We start from the raw sequence: 14,390 nt of genomic DNA, 5'->3' as shown, positions 1-14,390 counted from the left end.
CAGTTCATGGGATATTTAAGTCGCCTTCCTCAGCAAATATCACACAGTTTAATATCTAGGTATGTGCACTTTCAATAAGCCAAGCGATAAACATTTACTGTATTTTAAACGTAGATATACAAATCTCCCAACCCATTTTCATGAATTAAACCACTGTTCGATTAAACCATCCGTAGCTCACAATCCGTTCATTTCAATGCACGCCGGCTTTAGAGTGGAACTAGATATAATTCAGAACTTCAGCGCGGAGTAATTGGATTGGCTTAACTTATACGATATTTATCCCGAAAATATCATTACAAATAACATCCCATTGGTCCTCCAATGCGTTGCCGAGCGAATTGGCTTAAATTCCAACTCTAGTCTCCACAAGAAAATAAGGACTACAAGTTATCGCATACTCGAAAAATTTAGCAAACATAGATCATTAGCAAAAAAGAAAATTGAAAATATTATTCTAACCGTTGGTTTCCTGTTGAAAACCGTGGACCGATCATTACGTGAGAAGGGCGATCATTCTATGCCTTTATTCGACGCCTTTTAATATGATGCCATGTATTTCCTGCACAATGAAGGTAAGCGCGGCACATGCTCCTCCTTAAAATAATATACACACGGAATGCGGCGTTTAGGAGGATGATATTCGCTCAGGCCAGGGAGGAGGTCGGAGTTAGCAAAAGATAGAGAAACGAAAATTTCAGGAAATAGTTCAGGAGAAGGATTGGCAGGGGCCAAAGTAATTGTTGTGGTGAGTGGGATGCAGGGCTGGGAAATATTTCAAATACAAGTATTTTAAAATACGCCTTTGAAATACATTTGTAATTTTGTATTTGGTATTTCAAATACACAACCTGAATGCATCTTGAATGGCAAATACCGATTTTTGGAATTTTCCCAATCTAAAATAAAAAATACATTTGTAAAATACTTTTGAAGTAGCTCTGATAGCACTTCAGTAACATTATGCTTTAGAGATTACTTCGTTTTCGTTAGAATCGTTTTCTTCATGTTTGCAATTATCTGTAACGTGCCAATGCAGGTTATATTTTTTTAAAGTCTCTTTCTTTCCATTCAAATGCATTCTATAATTTGAAAGGTATACTATTTTGTATTTTGCATTTCAAATACATTTGGAGCGTTATTAATTATTTCAAATACTCCTCGACCTGTATTTTACCCAGCCCTGGTGGGACTGTGAATTGAAGAAGACAAGGATGGAAGAAAGGACAAAACAAGAAAACGCGGAAGAGATGTGAACCATTAATGAACGTGAAATGCTGTACAGTTAAGAAGAGGAAGTGTAAAACGATAAAGATAACTGGATGAAGATGTCAAATTCAGCAGAAGGTCATGGGTAAGCACTTCAACTGCCAACCACCCGAGCGCTATCGGGTAATAAAATAAGTCGTTGCTCAATCGGAAAGGGGTGGCACAAACTTTCTTATCACGCTCACTCCTCGAAGGTTATATGGAAGATCAACGAGGAAGCACCACGTTCCTCGATACCTATCACGAAATTTAGAGCTCACGCGCACCATCTCATAATGAGGGAAAAGTAACCCTGAATGAATGGAAAGGCATGGTCAATTACCGTTTAACGGTTCACCTTTCGTAGTTTTACATTGATGTTTACATGATATCCATGATTTCAATCAGTTGCTACCTTCAATACTAAACATTTTATTATCTGCTTAGCCTAAACTTTGAAAGCAGACTATCAACCATCATTTTTTAAGGTTATTCACCACTCTTTCATCTTTCTGATGACATAATTCATTCATAAGAACCTTCTGTTTAATAAAAGACTGCTGATTGTATAATTTGTGGAGCTTAGCATACTTCTTGCAGAACCACTTCACCCTCTGATGAAGATAGTAGTTCTTAATTATTTACAAGCGTGGAAAACACATTGATACTGCAATCGAAGGACATTGTAGAGTTGCACTAGAGATCTGAGAATTGTGGAATTTCCTGACGAAGCGAAATATTGATAGCTGAAAGCCGAATTATAATATTAAGAAAAATTGTGGGTAATTCCCTAAGATATTCCGTTGAATCATAATGACCAACAAGCATTACAATTTATAATAGAGTTTGAGACGGAGAGAAGAAAAATATGTCTTTCAAAATATTGATACAATGTCGGCATTTTATAATCAAAAGTTCAGCCTAGAGAAAAAGGTCATGAAATATTGGGCCACTTGACTGCGGAGTAAAAATCCGAAGAGGCCATAACGCCGCTCTAAGTCAGATTTTCACCTTAAGTACTACACATTTCGTCATTTTGTTTGCGGTTAAATCGAGAGCGGTCTAAAGGTTCCCCAGAAACATCCGCCCAATACTCCATTCCGCACTCCGTTTTTTCGCCGACGACAGCGATTGTGGCAGCAGAAAACCCGCCCTCAGAGAACCCTCGAAAGAGATGAGAGGCGCTTGAGATTTTTACCCCATTTCGCCCTTCACCCCAATCTTCCTTTTGTTACCTCCCACTCTTCCCAATTTCTTTCATCCCAGCCAAGACGCCATCGGCACGTCCGCCTCACGTTCCGATTTCTTAGGCTCCCGTTTTCCCTGCCACGGGTACGCCATGTAGTACTCCGAGTGAGGAAACGCCGCATTGCGGCCGTTGAAGAGGGGCGAATTGAAGTGTAGTGGGGGACTTTCGATTTCGAACGAAAAAAATATCTGGAAAAGAAGAGGATTTTTCATGGCTATCTCTTTCTCTCTCTTCTGTCTAAGATCTTGGTGGATGCCGGAAGCACACCCCGCCCCGCTATGGCGAACACTAATCCTTCCTCCCCTCCCCCGGCGTAAAGCCAGCTCTAAACCCACTCGCGTGTTATCTTAATGGAGTATATACAATATATATATACATGTATTTCAAACACCGGCCGTGAGAACAAGATAACACAATAGCCGTCCGAGCTTAATCCATCCAGCGAGCGGTTCTGCATTTTCCAGCCCCTCCGCCGCTTTCTAATAAACGTGGAAACGTCGAGTTAGCCGATGGAATGGGTTTCGGTAGGGCTTTGTGACGGATGGTGGGAAGGACTACGAAATGCTTCCGCCATCGGGAGCGGATTTCGAAACGGCTGAGACAATAGGCTGCAGATCTTCGGAGTTGCATTGACCCAATGATGGGTGGATTCCGTGCTATTCATTATCCCCTCGCTAAGGGATCATCGCCGAGACGTGTCGTCATTTCGACTCGCGTGACGTCTCGGCTGCGGCAGGCTGCTAGCCGCGCGCGAGTATATTGCAAAACAATCAAAAGTTTCCTCATCTGCAATGAGCCCGGGTGTTCAAGGCCGCGAAATATCCCCCCTCCGCTCACTTAAACAGGAAAAAAGTACGAAGGGAGTATCTTTCGTAGGTTCGTGCATCACTTTAACCGCATCGACTGTTTTCCTCATCGAAGGCTACGTAATGTTACGTGTGACGAGCCAATAGTGAACCGTTTCACTCGAAGTAACAAGCCACTCCGTTTGAAGCATGCATATCTAACTGATGGTAATAAATGGTTTGAATGTCGAAAGATTCGAGTCAACATGGCTCGTCACACAAATTTCTAAGTTTCACTTGGCAAGCGTGCAGTTGTGAGGCTTGTTAAACTTCTCATAGGAGAGAAGCCAGTGCTAGTGTCCGTGGGGTCCCAAGGGAGATGAATAAATTTTGAATGCGATAAAAATGGAAAACGATTCAGTTCTAAAAGCGGCAATTTATAACTCTGTGGTTACAATTTTGTCGTATCGCTTGGAATGCTCTGAGATGCATACATTTATCGACAATGATGCACGAATAAAGATCACAAGGGAAAGTATTTGTTTGATGGTTCACAATGGATAAAAAAACAACTTTTCACAATACGACAAGAAAATTGCGATAAAACAGGCATTCCGCGCTGAATAGTCTGATGATCGCTCGGCACTATAGCGCTGACACACATTTGCTTGAATGACAAACCAGCGCCCGTAAAATATTCATCAGCCACGAATGAAAATGACAACAAGCAGGAAGTGAAAGAGCAAATACATTCGAGCGCCGGCAGACACTGGCACCCTCATCCAGATAATCATCGGACACGAAGCACGAGCTTAATGCATTAAATATGCCGCACGTCGTCAAACGGAAAGAGGAAAATCCGAAAATCGACTGACGACATGTGAGACTTCACTGCGGGGAAAGAAATGAAAAGGTGAATTATGCGAGCGTCGCAGCTGCTTTGAAAAATTTTCTTGGACTAGTTTACTTAGATATAATCACGACAGTTCGATCAAACATACAAATGCAACACAATTGACGAGAGCACAGCTTTTCCAGCTCCCAAATGAAAAATTATTATTATTGTTATTCTATATTCATCTTAGGCTATAAGTCTTCTGACATAATCAAATATGCCGGACAGGAGAAAATTCATGTTCGATTTTGTTAAAGCGGTGGTCCTAGATATTTTCTAATAATATTGCATGCACCCAATAATTTTTTTTAGTATGGGATGGATTTTAATGCTGAAGCGAAGACGCGAGAGGTTTTCCTTGTAATTGCGTTTTGTGACACCAATAACCGATATCGTTGAAGGTACATATATTGTAAACATGGTTTTGTTTTCAAATTCTTTCAGGGATATTACGAGGTGTGTATATTTTTCTATTATTATTATTATTATTATCATTTTTTGACTTTCATGTAGTAGCATAACGACCTCCTGTCAAGGCCGCCATTGATTTATAAAGACACGCATTGAAGAGTGACACTGTCATCCTTTGCGTGCGGACACGATAGGTTTCTTTTTCGTAGCGCTTAAATTGTGATCCCACAAGGTTAATTTGAATATTTACTTTTATTCTCGGGAACCAAGAGAACCTGAACTCGAACAGGGTTCAATTGACAAAGCGATCAACTCCTGACCCCTCACTGAAGCAACTGGGCCACTATCGGCCAGAGGAGATCGAATCGTGGATGGACATAATATCTTCTAAAGAAATAATCCTACTACCGCACCGGGAAAAACATTACTATTTCGAGCAGGGCCGCTCACTATCCACATCCGTGAAACCCACAACTCCGCCTACTACTTAGGCGGGAGTAGCCTGTTGCCAACGCCCAGATTACTCCAATCCGTCATCATCCACCCAGCCGTCCGCTAAAAGGATTGCTTTGAGAGCGGCAATCCCATCCCTCCTCCTTCCGTTACGTACGAAGATGACTTAGTGAAGCGAGATAATCCCCATGGGACGTCACTGTTTTACAACACGAAGACTTGTTAATCCCACCAACATGCCATGCTGACTCATACGCCTGGTTTTATTTCGATCCAGAAAACATTACATATCACTTTTAGACACATACGCTTGAAGAAAGGTAGAAATTGGTTCGGAGGCGACCCAAAATTGCAGTTGCATGAGTGTTTATTAGGATGGGTAAGTTGACATAAGAAATTGCCAGAAAAATCGGGAAACGGGTGTAAAAGGCCTGGTTTGATTATAAAATGAAAGACGATTTTGTGTTTGTAGACACATATCAAGGAAGGAAATGTCGAACTGTAAATTCAACTCGTGTATCGTTCAACAAAAGGTCGTAATTTATTCTCAAAAACAGAACAGAATGGAACCCGAGCTTGCGACAATGTGAGCCAATTCCCTAAACACCAAACCGATCACTATTCACGACTCTCTGTCCTCGCACAATCTCGCGGCCTCACTCCAATCGCAACATTTAACAGATCATCCAAGCGAAGGAGCAGCGGCTAATATTAGCGACTGCGACGGTCCTACCGCGCGAGGTAGCACACTTGTCTCCGACTCGGAAGCCCCACTCCACCGCACTCCTACCACGCAGATCGCGTCTTCCGGCTCACCACTGGATTTGGCACGACGCGGTCCCCAATTCCCTCGCACCAGCGGAGAGGAAAAATCGAAGCGACGACGGACGAAAGAGAAAAACAAGGGGGATAAACAAACGCACGGAGAAGAATGGTGGGCGTGTCGGAAAAAGCATTCGGTCTATTCCAGGGGGGGAAGGGAGTGAAAGGTGCACGGCGTGTGTGTCGAACCTGCAGCCCACGGAGCGCACCGCGTGGCACGTACCTTAGGGAGGGCGGGCGATTCCTGGCCGGCCCGCGTCATCCCGACCCTGGGGGGTGCGGACGCTGGAGCGGCGTCGCCGCCGTGGTCGTCTTCGCGTGCCGGAGTGACGGTGTTTGTGAGGGCGGAGGTGGTGGTGGTCGCCGGAGGCGGCTGGCGGCCACCATGGCAAGTCGAAACGATGGCAAAGTGAGGAGCAGAGTGTGGTCGGAAAAGGAGCAGCCGACGCCGCTGGCTAGAGGGAGGGAATACCCCTATCTCCCCCACCGGAATGTGAGGAGGAGGTGGTGGGGCTGAGAGGGAGGGATGCGAGAGGGGTGGGGAAGGATGGTGGGGGGAGGAGAAAGAGTTGGACACGCCGTCTGAAGAGGAAGGGGATTGGGGAGGCATGGGAGGTATGCAATTCCATCACCGTTGAGTGGACAGTCGAAAACAAGGCGATATGTATGAAATCAATTCCGCAATTTCGGTAATAAGCTCGGGATCCATAGGAATACACAAGAGCCATCAATTTCAATTTAGGGCAAAAACATTATTTAGGCCATCTCATATCGAGTTTTTAATGCTCAATACGGAAATGGCTCACTTGGCTCTCATGGTGCGATATGTCGTGTACGAGCACGCATTTCAAGATTATTCAACATTTGCATTTACACCTCTCGTGAATCCATCCCTTATGCATTTTAGCTCCTTTGCATTGAATTATGATTTGGGGTATTTAGTCTATTGTAAATATGTGTTGATTGTAAGTAAAACGAAAAATTAAACTAATTTCAACAATATACTGTGAGTTTCCGTAATACAAGATTTCTTCTTTGTTTTTGATATCCCTTACATGTTATCCCTATTTTTTAACAAAAAGCCATGATACAATATGCTTTGAAATATAGTTACGAAGCACATTCATTCACATAGAAAATACTCTGAAACCGTTGACAAAATATTCTTGCATTCTATTCTTAACTCTGGCTTTGAAAGAAGATAAACAACCTTGGTAAATTTCCAAAGAAATGAAATTCTCACGTACTCCTGAAAGGTACTTTAGCGTGGAAACGCGTCGTACCTATCAATAAAAAATTCTGTGGAAATTTGCAAAGGTTATCTATCTTCATTCAGCCTGAATTTTCACCAAGTGGAGGTGCAATCTATCGATTTCCAAGGTTTTTATATCAATTCTCGTTTTTCTTCGGCGCTGTGGTTAGAAAATTATCTGCATAGATTAAAACATATATTAAGTTCTCGCCAAACCCACTTTGCAAAAGGGTGAAGACTGCTCCTCGTATTTTTCCCAAGTGAGGGCACATTAGTGTCCGGAAGCCCTTGAAAAATCACGTCGTAAACTTATTTTCTTGAAAAAAAAAATACAACCCCAGCAAGAGAGGCTAACTCAAATTGCGATAAGACCTCATTATCTGACATAGCTTCTCGCTTACCATCTGCCTGGCATAGTGACTGAGTAAACGCATGTGTTGGTTGCCAAGGATCCGTCACACGCGCAGCACAATCACACGCACATATGCATACAGTAAAGAATCGTGCACAACGGTGATGCAACGAGTCCCCGCGCCAAGCGTCATATAGTATTCTCACGCCCATCGCGCACGCGGTGAAATTCTACTTCCCACTAAACACCGCGATATTCATTTCGAGCCGCGTCGCATATTGCTACGGCGAGACCATATCGCGCGACTCCCTTGCCGCATTCTGGCTCGCAGTGCGATGCGCCGCGTCGCGAAGCGGGGAGGGCAGCCGCAAGACCGCGCGACGCATAGTGAGCATCGCTGGCCGGTGATCGATGCATCGAAACATTGCATAACCTCCGGGACGGAAGGAAGCAAGCCAGCGAGGGGGAAATATTGTTGGGCAGTGTTTCTGGCGAGGAAAAGAGGCGAAAAAATAGGGTGAGGAGGGGAAAGGGTTCAACACAGGGTAGAGGGGAGGCTTTACCATTCCGGAGATGTGATGTGAGGAGGGGTTGTACACGAAGAGTGACGAAGTGTGTGAATATATGTATATATATAAATATCGTCCTCGTCCAAGGGCGTACTCAGGATCAAAACTAGGGGGGGGGGGGGGGCAAGCCATGGTTGTTCAAGTTGTAGATAAGATTTAAGCATGGAAAAGGTGAATGAAATCCACATTTTAAGGAAACTGTAACAGCTCTCTATTAGTTTTTAAAATTATTGAGAGGACAAGTTTAATTTGGATAGGAAAGAACGTAAAGAAGAAAGCTCGTTAGATCGTAGTACGCGACATTCTTTTGAAAGCTGAACGCCGAAAATTTCGGAGTATCCACCCTAGTCACGCTCGGCGACCTCATTGAATCTTTTTCTATAAGGTGACCATAAAAATAATGTCTTTATCTATTTACTTTCCATCCTTATAATGAACGTAACAATCGTTCTTAATCGAAAAAATATTTCCACGAAAACATTAAAGACACCGTTTTTAAGATTTCCCTCAGAAACGTATTTTTCCACCGTATGTTTATTTTAGGTACTTTTTTCTACGAATATTTTTTTAAACTTAGACTTTTACAAAATAACAGTCTTTATACATGTTTACACAGCAAAAAACATAATAATGATTTATAATATGAAGACAAGTAGTTAGATTAGTTAATTCGTTATTAACACCATTTCGCGGAAATTTCGAGGCGGAGCATTATAATGAGGTTGGTGACTTCAAATGCTTCCCATCTTAAATATTTCAGTTTCTTTCGAAGCAAAACCGATAGTCATGATGAAAGAAAGTCCGTAAAAATCTGAAAAATAGAAATAAAGGACAACGTAAACTATTCGCTTAGCCCTGGTCAACTATTATATTTGTGGAATCAAAAAGTTCAGTCAAGTGTAAAAATTGTATTCTACTATGTATTTTACTTGACGGTTTTTATTTTTAAACAGAAGTGAAACTGAATATGTAAACAAGCAAGGCCGCTTCACCTGCGATCACCGCATATTTAAAAGCCAAGTGAGATGATGCAGGTAAGTTCATCAGAGCCTTTCAATTACGAGTGCGTGAATTCCGAGAACAGTTTACCTACGAGTACGTGTGTTGAAACTAATTCGATTTTCAGCTATGATGAAAATGTCGCGAGGATCGGCCTTGGCGAAGGGGAAGGCGAAGGATGAAATAGAGGAGTGGAAACGTGAAGCAGAGCGAGAGGAAGGGGGGAAGAGGAAAACAACTCGGAAGAAAGGGGCTGTGAACCGAGGTAGGAGAACAACCCCTTCGCCGCCGCATTCGATTTGTTTACCTTCGCATCGAATCCCTCCCTCCCCCCACCCCTACTCCTCAGCACACGTTTTCCCGAGACGCCACAACAATGCTTCGCCCCAAATTCCCAGCCCTGACATTCACCCTGCCATAACCCTTCCTTCGTCTCCCACCTCTCTTCGCGTTTTCACGATTACTTATTAATGAGTGTCACGTGACCCGGCGCACAACTCATGTGGGTGAGCGTGCCGATGGCACGCTCTGTCGCGAGCTGTCATTCGGGCGTGCGAAGGACAAGTGAGGGACGGCGATCGAAAGCCACTTGCCGACGGTGATGTACGGTTTTTTAAGCGTGAGCCAGCAAAGAGCAGGGCTCTATTACAAATCTTAATTCATTCCTCCTGGTATTATAAAACCCGAAAATTTCACGCCATTGTGTATTGCTACTCCCAAGTACCCGATCTTTCGTCGTTAGTACTCAATGCCAACTGTAATATTCGCAAATTACTCACATTTTGTGTGAATTTTGCACGTGCTCGATGATTTTTCATAGAAAATATGCCATAAGAACCACAATAATAATATATCACCATTTTTTAATTAATATTCCCTTGCAACACATTCCGGGGCATGCAAGAGAGTATACTCGCGTATCCTAAGCTTTATGAAAACACCAGATACTCAGGTGTATTTCAATAATAGCGTCCAACAAAAATGAATTTACTACTTGAATATACATTAGCAAATCGATATTTTGAGGGGAAATTTGCGTGGCTTGTATGGCTTATCTATAAAAAAAAACTTGTGTGGCTTATCCTTTCGGTTTATTCCAGGCAGCATAAAATAAAATCCTCTGCATTTCATTACCATCAGCCTCGTTCACTATTATTTGCGCTCCAAAAAAATATCAAACGAAACTGGAGCATCAAATTAAAAAAAAAAAATCTTTCAACGAGTAGGTGCCTAACACGTGCGAGCGTTATGCGGGTTAGGAATCAGGTAATTTCAGATCGATGATATTCTAGGAACGCTTTAGCGCTATCCTCCCACCCAAGTAAACAATTCAAGCTCGATTTTAACTTTCTTAAGCGGGTAAACTTTGAAAATAACTTAATATTTAACTTTGAGGAAATATATTTGAAAATTTCAGTTTATTCCGGAACCAAATTTCATATACCACAAATTGAATACAAACACGACATCTGTATCGGCAAGCAAGCTTCATCTTTAAGTAAGCGGCGTTAATACATATTTCTTACCTTGTCCCCCGATAAATTTATATTCATTATTATATCACTATCTCATTTATCGCTTGTAAGTAGCAAACAGAAAATAGCTGAAATTGGATATGTAATAAATCACTTGCAGTTTGAGAAACATTTTGCGCTCTAAGGTTGTTTTTTCCAAACGCTAGGTTCGATGAGGCAAAGGTTCACCCACCCTGTGTTCAGTGCGAAGGTTGGTTAGACATGAGAATGATAATTCACTCGCTCGCAAGATATTGGCATGTAAAATTCACGCATTCGGGGAAGGGGCTAGTTCTTTTCCCAAGGTAACCAATAATTAACGATAATCTAATGAAATCAATGCCACGAATAACTTATAGGGTGGGCGTCAAGTGGCTTCATATGGCTATGCCATCGAGACCCTCAAGTCTGAAACCGAGCATTCGATTTGCGAAGCCTCCACGCCCCTTTGTGTTAGCGGTGACCACACGCAGGTTCGTTTTCAGATGTGAATGGTTTAGCATGACTAAAAACATAAAGAAAAGGTCACATGTATTTGTATAACATATAATACATGTCCATACATGCCACACAGGATTTGATTCAAAACCAAATTTGTCCAAATTCCAGTCCAAATTTGTCGAAGATACGCAAATCTTGTGGATCACATTAATCCTACTCAGACATGCCACGCTGCTCAATACATCTGTCAATCGCGTTCTCTTTGCAATAAATTTTATATCCTATGAATTTTTATGAGAAAATAGATTTTATGACCTCAATGAGAACCCAGAAAAAAATCTCTTAATACTTGAGTTCACATCGACCAATGGGTTTATGGCTAGGAAAGGAATAAGATTCGAGTTTATTTCACATTTATTTACATCCTATCCGTATATATATTTTATTTTCGGATTTATCAAATAACATTTCCAAGATAACCTACTCAGTACCATATAGAGTATTTGCAGATCAAATAAAAAACTTAAAAATATAAAATCGAGACACATGGCAACAATTATGCCTACGCTCGACCCTCATCACATTAAAAAGGATGTGACTAAATATTTGACTAATGTCGGCTACCAAAGGCGTCAATATTCTCGTAAATCCCTTTCTCCTTCGTTCTTTAAAGAGCTAAAAATAAGAACTTTGGACGAAGACTTAACTTTTTTTACTTGCTTTCATATGGCCGCATCTTATCAGTGGTTCCTGCCCTCCAACATCCTGGCACTGATGAGACAGGATGAAAATAGACAGGGATATTCTATGAAGAGGGCTCCGAAAGGGGATAGCGGAAATAAAATGGACACAAAGAAGCCAAATTTAGACCATGTCTTTTTGGGAAGAGAAAAATGAGTACCTCAAATGCTGTTTTCTCGGATTTGAGTTTTTCATCCAACTAAGACATTTTTCGATGGGTCACTCTGCCACCATCTTTAGGAATAAATTGAGGGTACGGGTTCATCCCAGAAGAAAGAAGCAGATGAAGCTGCAAAAACAGGTTATAGAAAACAACTCACATAGGTCCAAATATTAGGAATCCGTAGAGCCTTTTTACGCGGTAAAGACCCATCAAACCGTCAATATTCATTAAAAAACTCGTTTCAGTTCCATCATCAGGGCTATGAATAAAAAAGTGAAAACACAATAAAATACAATGATATACAATATTGTTACATAAATAAAATGTTACGAAAGATTTTTTTTACAATCATATATTTTTTTAAATAAGAGAAGAATACTCAAAAAATTTTACGTTGGCTTTCAACTTTTTTTTGCATGTTTGCATGTTGTTTGCATGAAATTATATACATGTGACCTATTCTCCAAGAATTATTTTATCATTAATTAAATGAGGTCAAGATAAGAAGAGGAGAAAAAATATCTAAAAAAAACTCGTACAAATTAGAACTTCTGGGTTTGAGATTGGAATGGATTTGGTAGACAGAGGAAGGTCGGAGAGGAAGACACTCGATTTTGACAAAATAGATTCCGTTCTCTTATTTTGATCATAATTCTTTAAAATGATAGCGAGTTATTCCTCATCAATATGGAACATTTGCGGTTGGCCGTGAAAAGACACATCCTGCAAATATTTCCATATACCTACCACATGACCCAATTCAAAACGCGTATTCAATTTTTGAAGTTTAAATTATCTCAAGAGAGAAATTTGGTTATACCTATAACTTGAAATAAAAAATAAAAATAGTAAATTTATTTTCGAAATATATATTTATAGATACAGAAAATATCGTCAGCATTGTCCCACTTTTACCATAACTGTTTTATGTTAACAAATATCATCATTCCGATGCACAGGAATTCGGTAATATTCTATTTCAAAATTTGAAGATTTTTAAGATTTTTTTCGATAAATTCATATTCATCAAAAGTATAAGCATTTAGTAAGGATCGGCCGAAGTAACATTGTCCATCGTGGTATTTCTCGTATTTATCGCCCGGTACTTTTTACGAGGTTTTACACAAACAGCAGGACGTCACCGAATAACTCGAGATTATTTCGAAATCCACGAAAAACATTCTAATACATTAGCATTAGTAAAAGAGACGCTAATACGTTCAAAATCAGGAATGAAACGCACTTGGGTGAAAAATTTACCATGATTCTCGGAAACTAAATTCGTACAGGCAAATCTCGGTGAAACAATGCAAAAAAAGTCACTTTCAAGCAGTCACTTCAAGAAACTTTTCTCAGTACCATGATTGAGATGAAAATTACATGGTTGGTGAATGACGATGGGTCGCACTTCCTGCGTTTTCCACTTATTTTTCATGATTTGTAAACAAACATAGGAGTGAAACGTCATTAGTACGTTTGAATTTTATCCTAAAAAGGATTTTGAAACTGTGACATGCCACTGACTTAGAAAAACGAATTAAAATATTTCATCAGAAGTCTCTGGACATTTCTCCAAGATCTCTCAAGAAGGAAAAAGCGATCAGAAGGATTCAAGCGAAGAGAGAACTCCTCAAAGAGAAGATTCTCTCGACAGCTGATAATAAAAGCGTTGAAGTTAGGATGAAATTCATTAGGAATTAGATTAAGACATGCTTATTTATGGTATAGTGAGGTATCGTCGATGATAGCATTGGAGAAATCAAGATTAGAAGCTTTCGAAATGTTATGTTACAGAAAAATAAGGAGATGAGTAAGAGAGAAGTCTTTTGAAAATCTTGGCTTTAAGACGAAGGAACTCAATCGCCCAAATCATGAGACACTATCATCTGAACGAAATTATGGCACAGGTGGATGTGAAGAACGGCAGGAAAAGCCCTGAGACGAGATGTATAAATCAGGAGATGATGGACGTTAGGCAGAAGAATTATGCAAGTGCTAAAAATTATCTGGTTGGAGAATTGAGTGGAGAGCTGCGTCAAACCAATCTTTGGGTGGTAAACAGATGATAAAGAGTAGGTATTTTGCTGCAAGGGCTGCTCTAGTCACATTATAAAAGATCATGTTACACAACAGTTTAAGGAGGTTCCGCAACTTTTCAATATATTTTAATTGATATGCTGATTTCAAAGATAACATAATTCGATTTATGAAAATTAGATTGTGAAGTGCTTTAATACATTGATGAATATAAAGGTAAATTAAAACTTTCTCCTTCATATTCAGTCTATTGTAACTATTTGCATTTAATTTACATATTTGGACTTTATTTATAGCATTAATCCGCTAATTATTTACAAAGCACATGATCAAGGTTTCCCAGTTCTATTTCAACCATAGCCTTTGATCCGGTCACTTTGAACCTGAGGAAGCCAGCAGCATCACCGGAAAAATATTTTTTTTTCTAAATAAAACAACGCACCGGAAACCCCGTAAATT

General features: G+C 40.6%; 1 protein-coding gene across 1 annotated transcript in view; it reads right to left on the bottom strand.

The window, feature by feature from the left end:
• Window positions 1-6,488, bottom strand: part of LOC124162246 — a 32,140-nt gene extending 25,652 nt beyond the window's left edge. Inside the window, exon 1 of the mRNA XM_046538718.1 lies at window positions 6,087-6,488. Within this exon, the coding sequence (XP_046394674.1) occupies window positions 6,087-6,473 (387 nt within the window). The 5' untranslated portion in view covers window positions 6,474-6,488. The remainder of the gene's footprint in view (window positions 1-6,086) is intronic.
• Between the last annotated feature and the right edge of the window lie 7,902 nt (window positions 6,489-14,390).

The sequence above is a fragment of the Ischnura elegans genome, chromosome 1 (genome assembly GCF_921293095.1).
Source record: "Ischnura elegans chromosome 1, ioIscEleg1.1, whole genome shotgun sequence".
NCBI lineage: Eukaryota > Metazoa > Arthropoda > Insecta > Odonata > Coenagrionidae > Ischnura > Ischnura elegans.
This window is presented reverse-complemented; position numbering and strand designations above follow the sequence as displayed.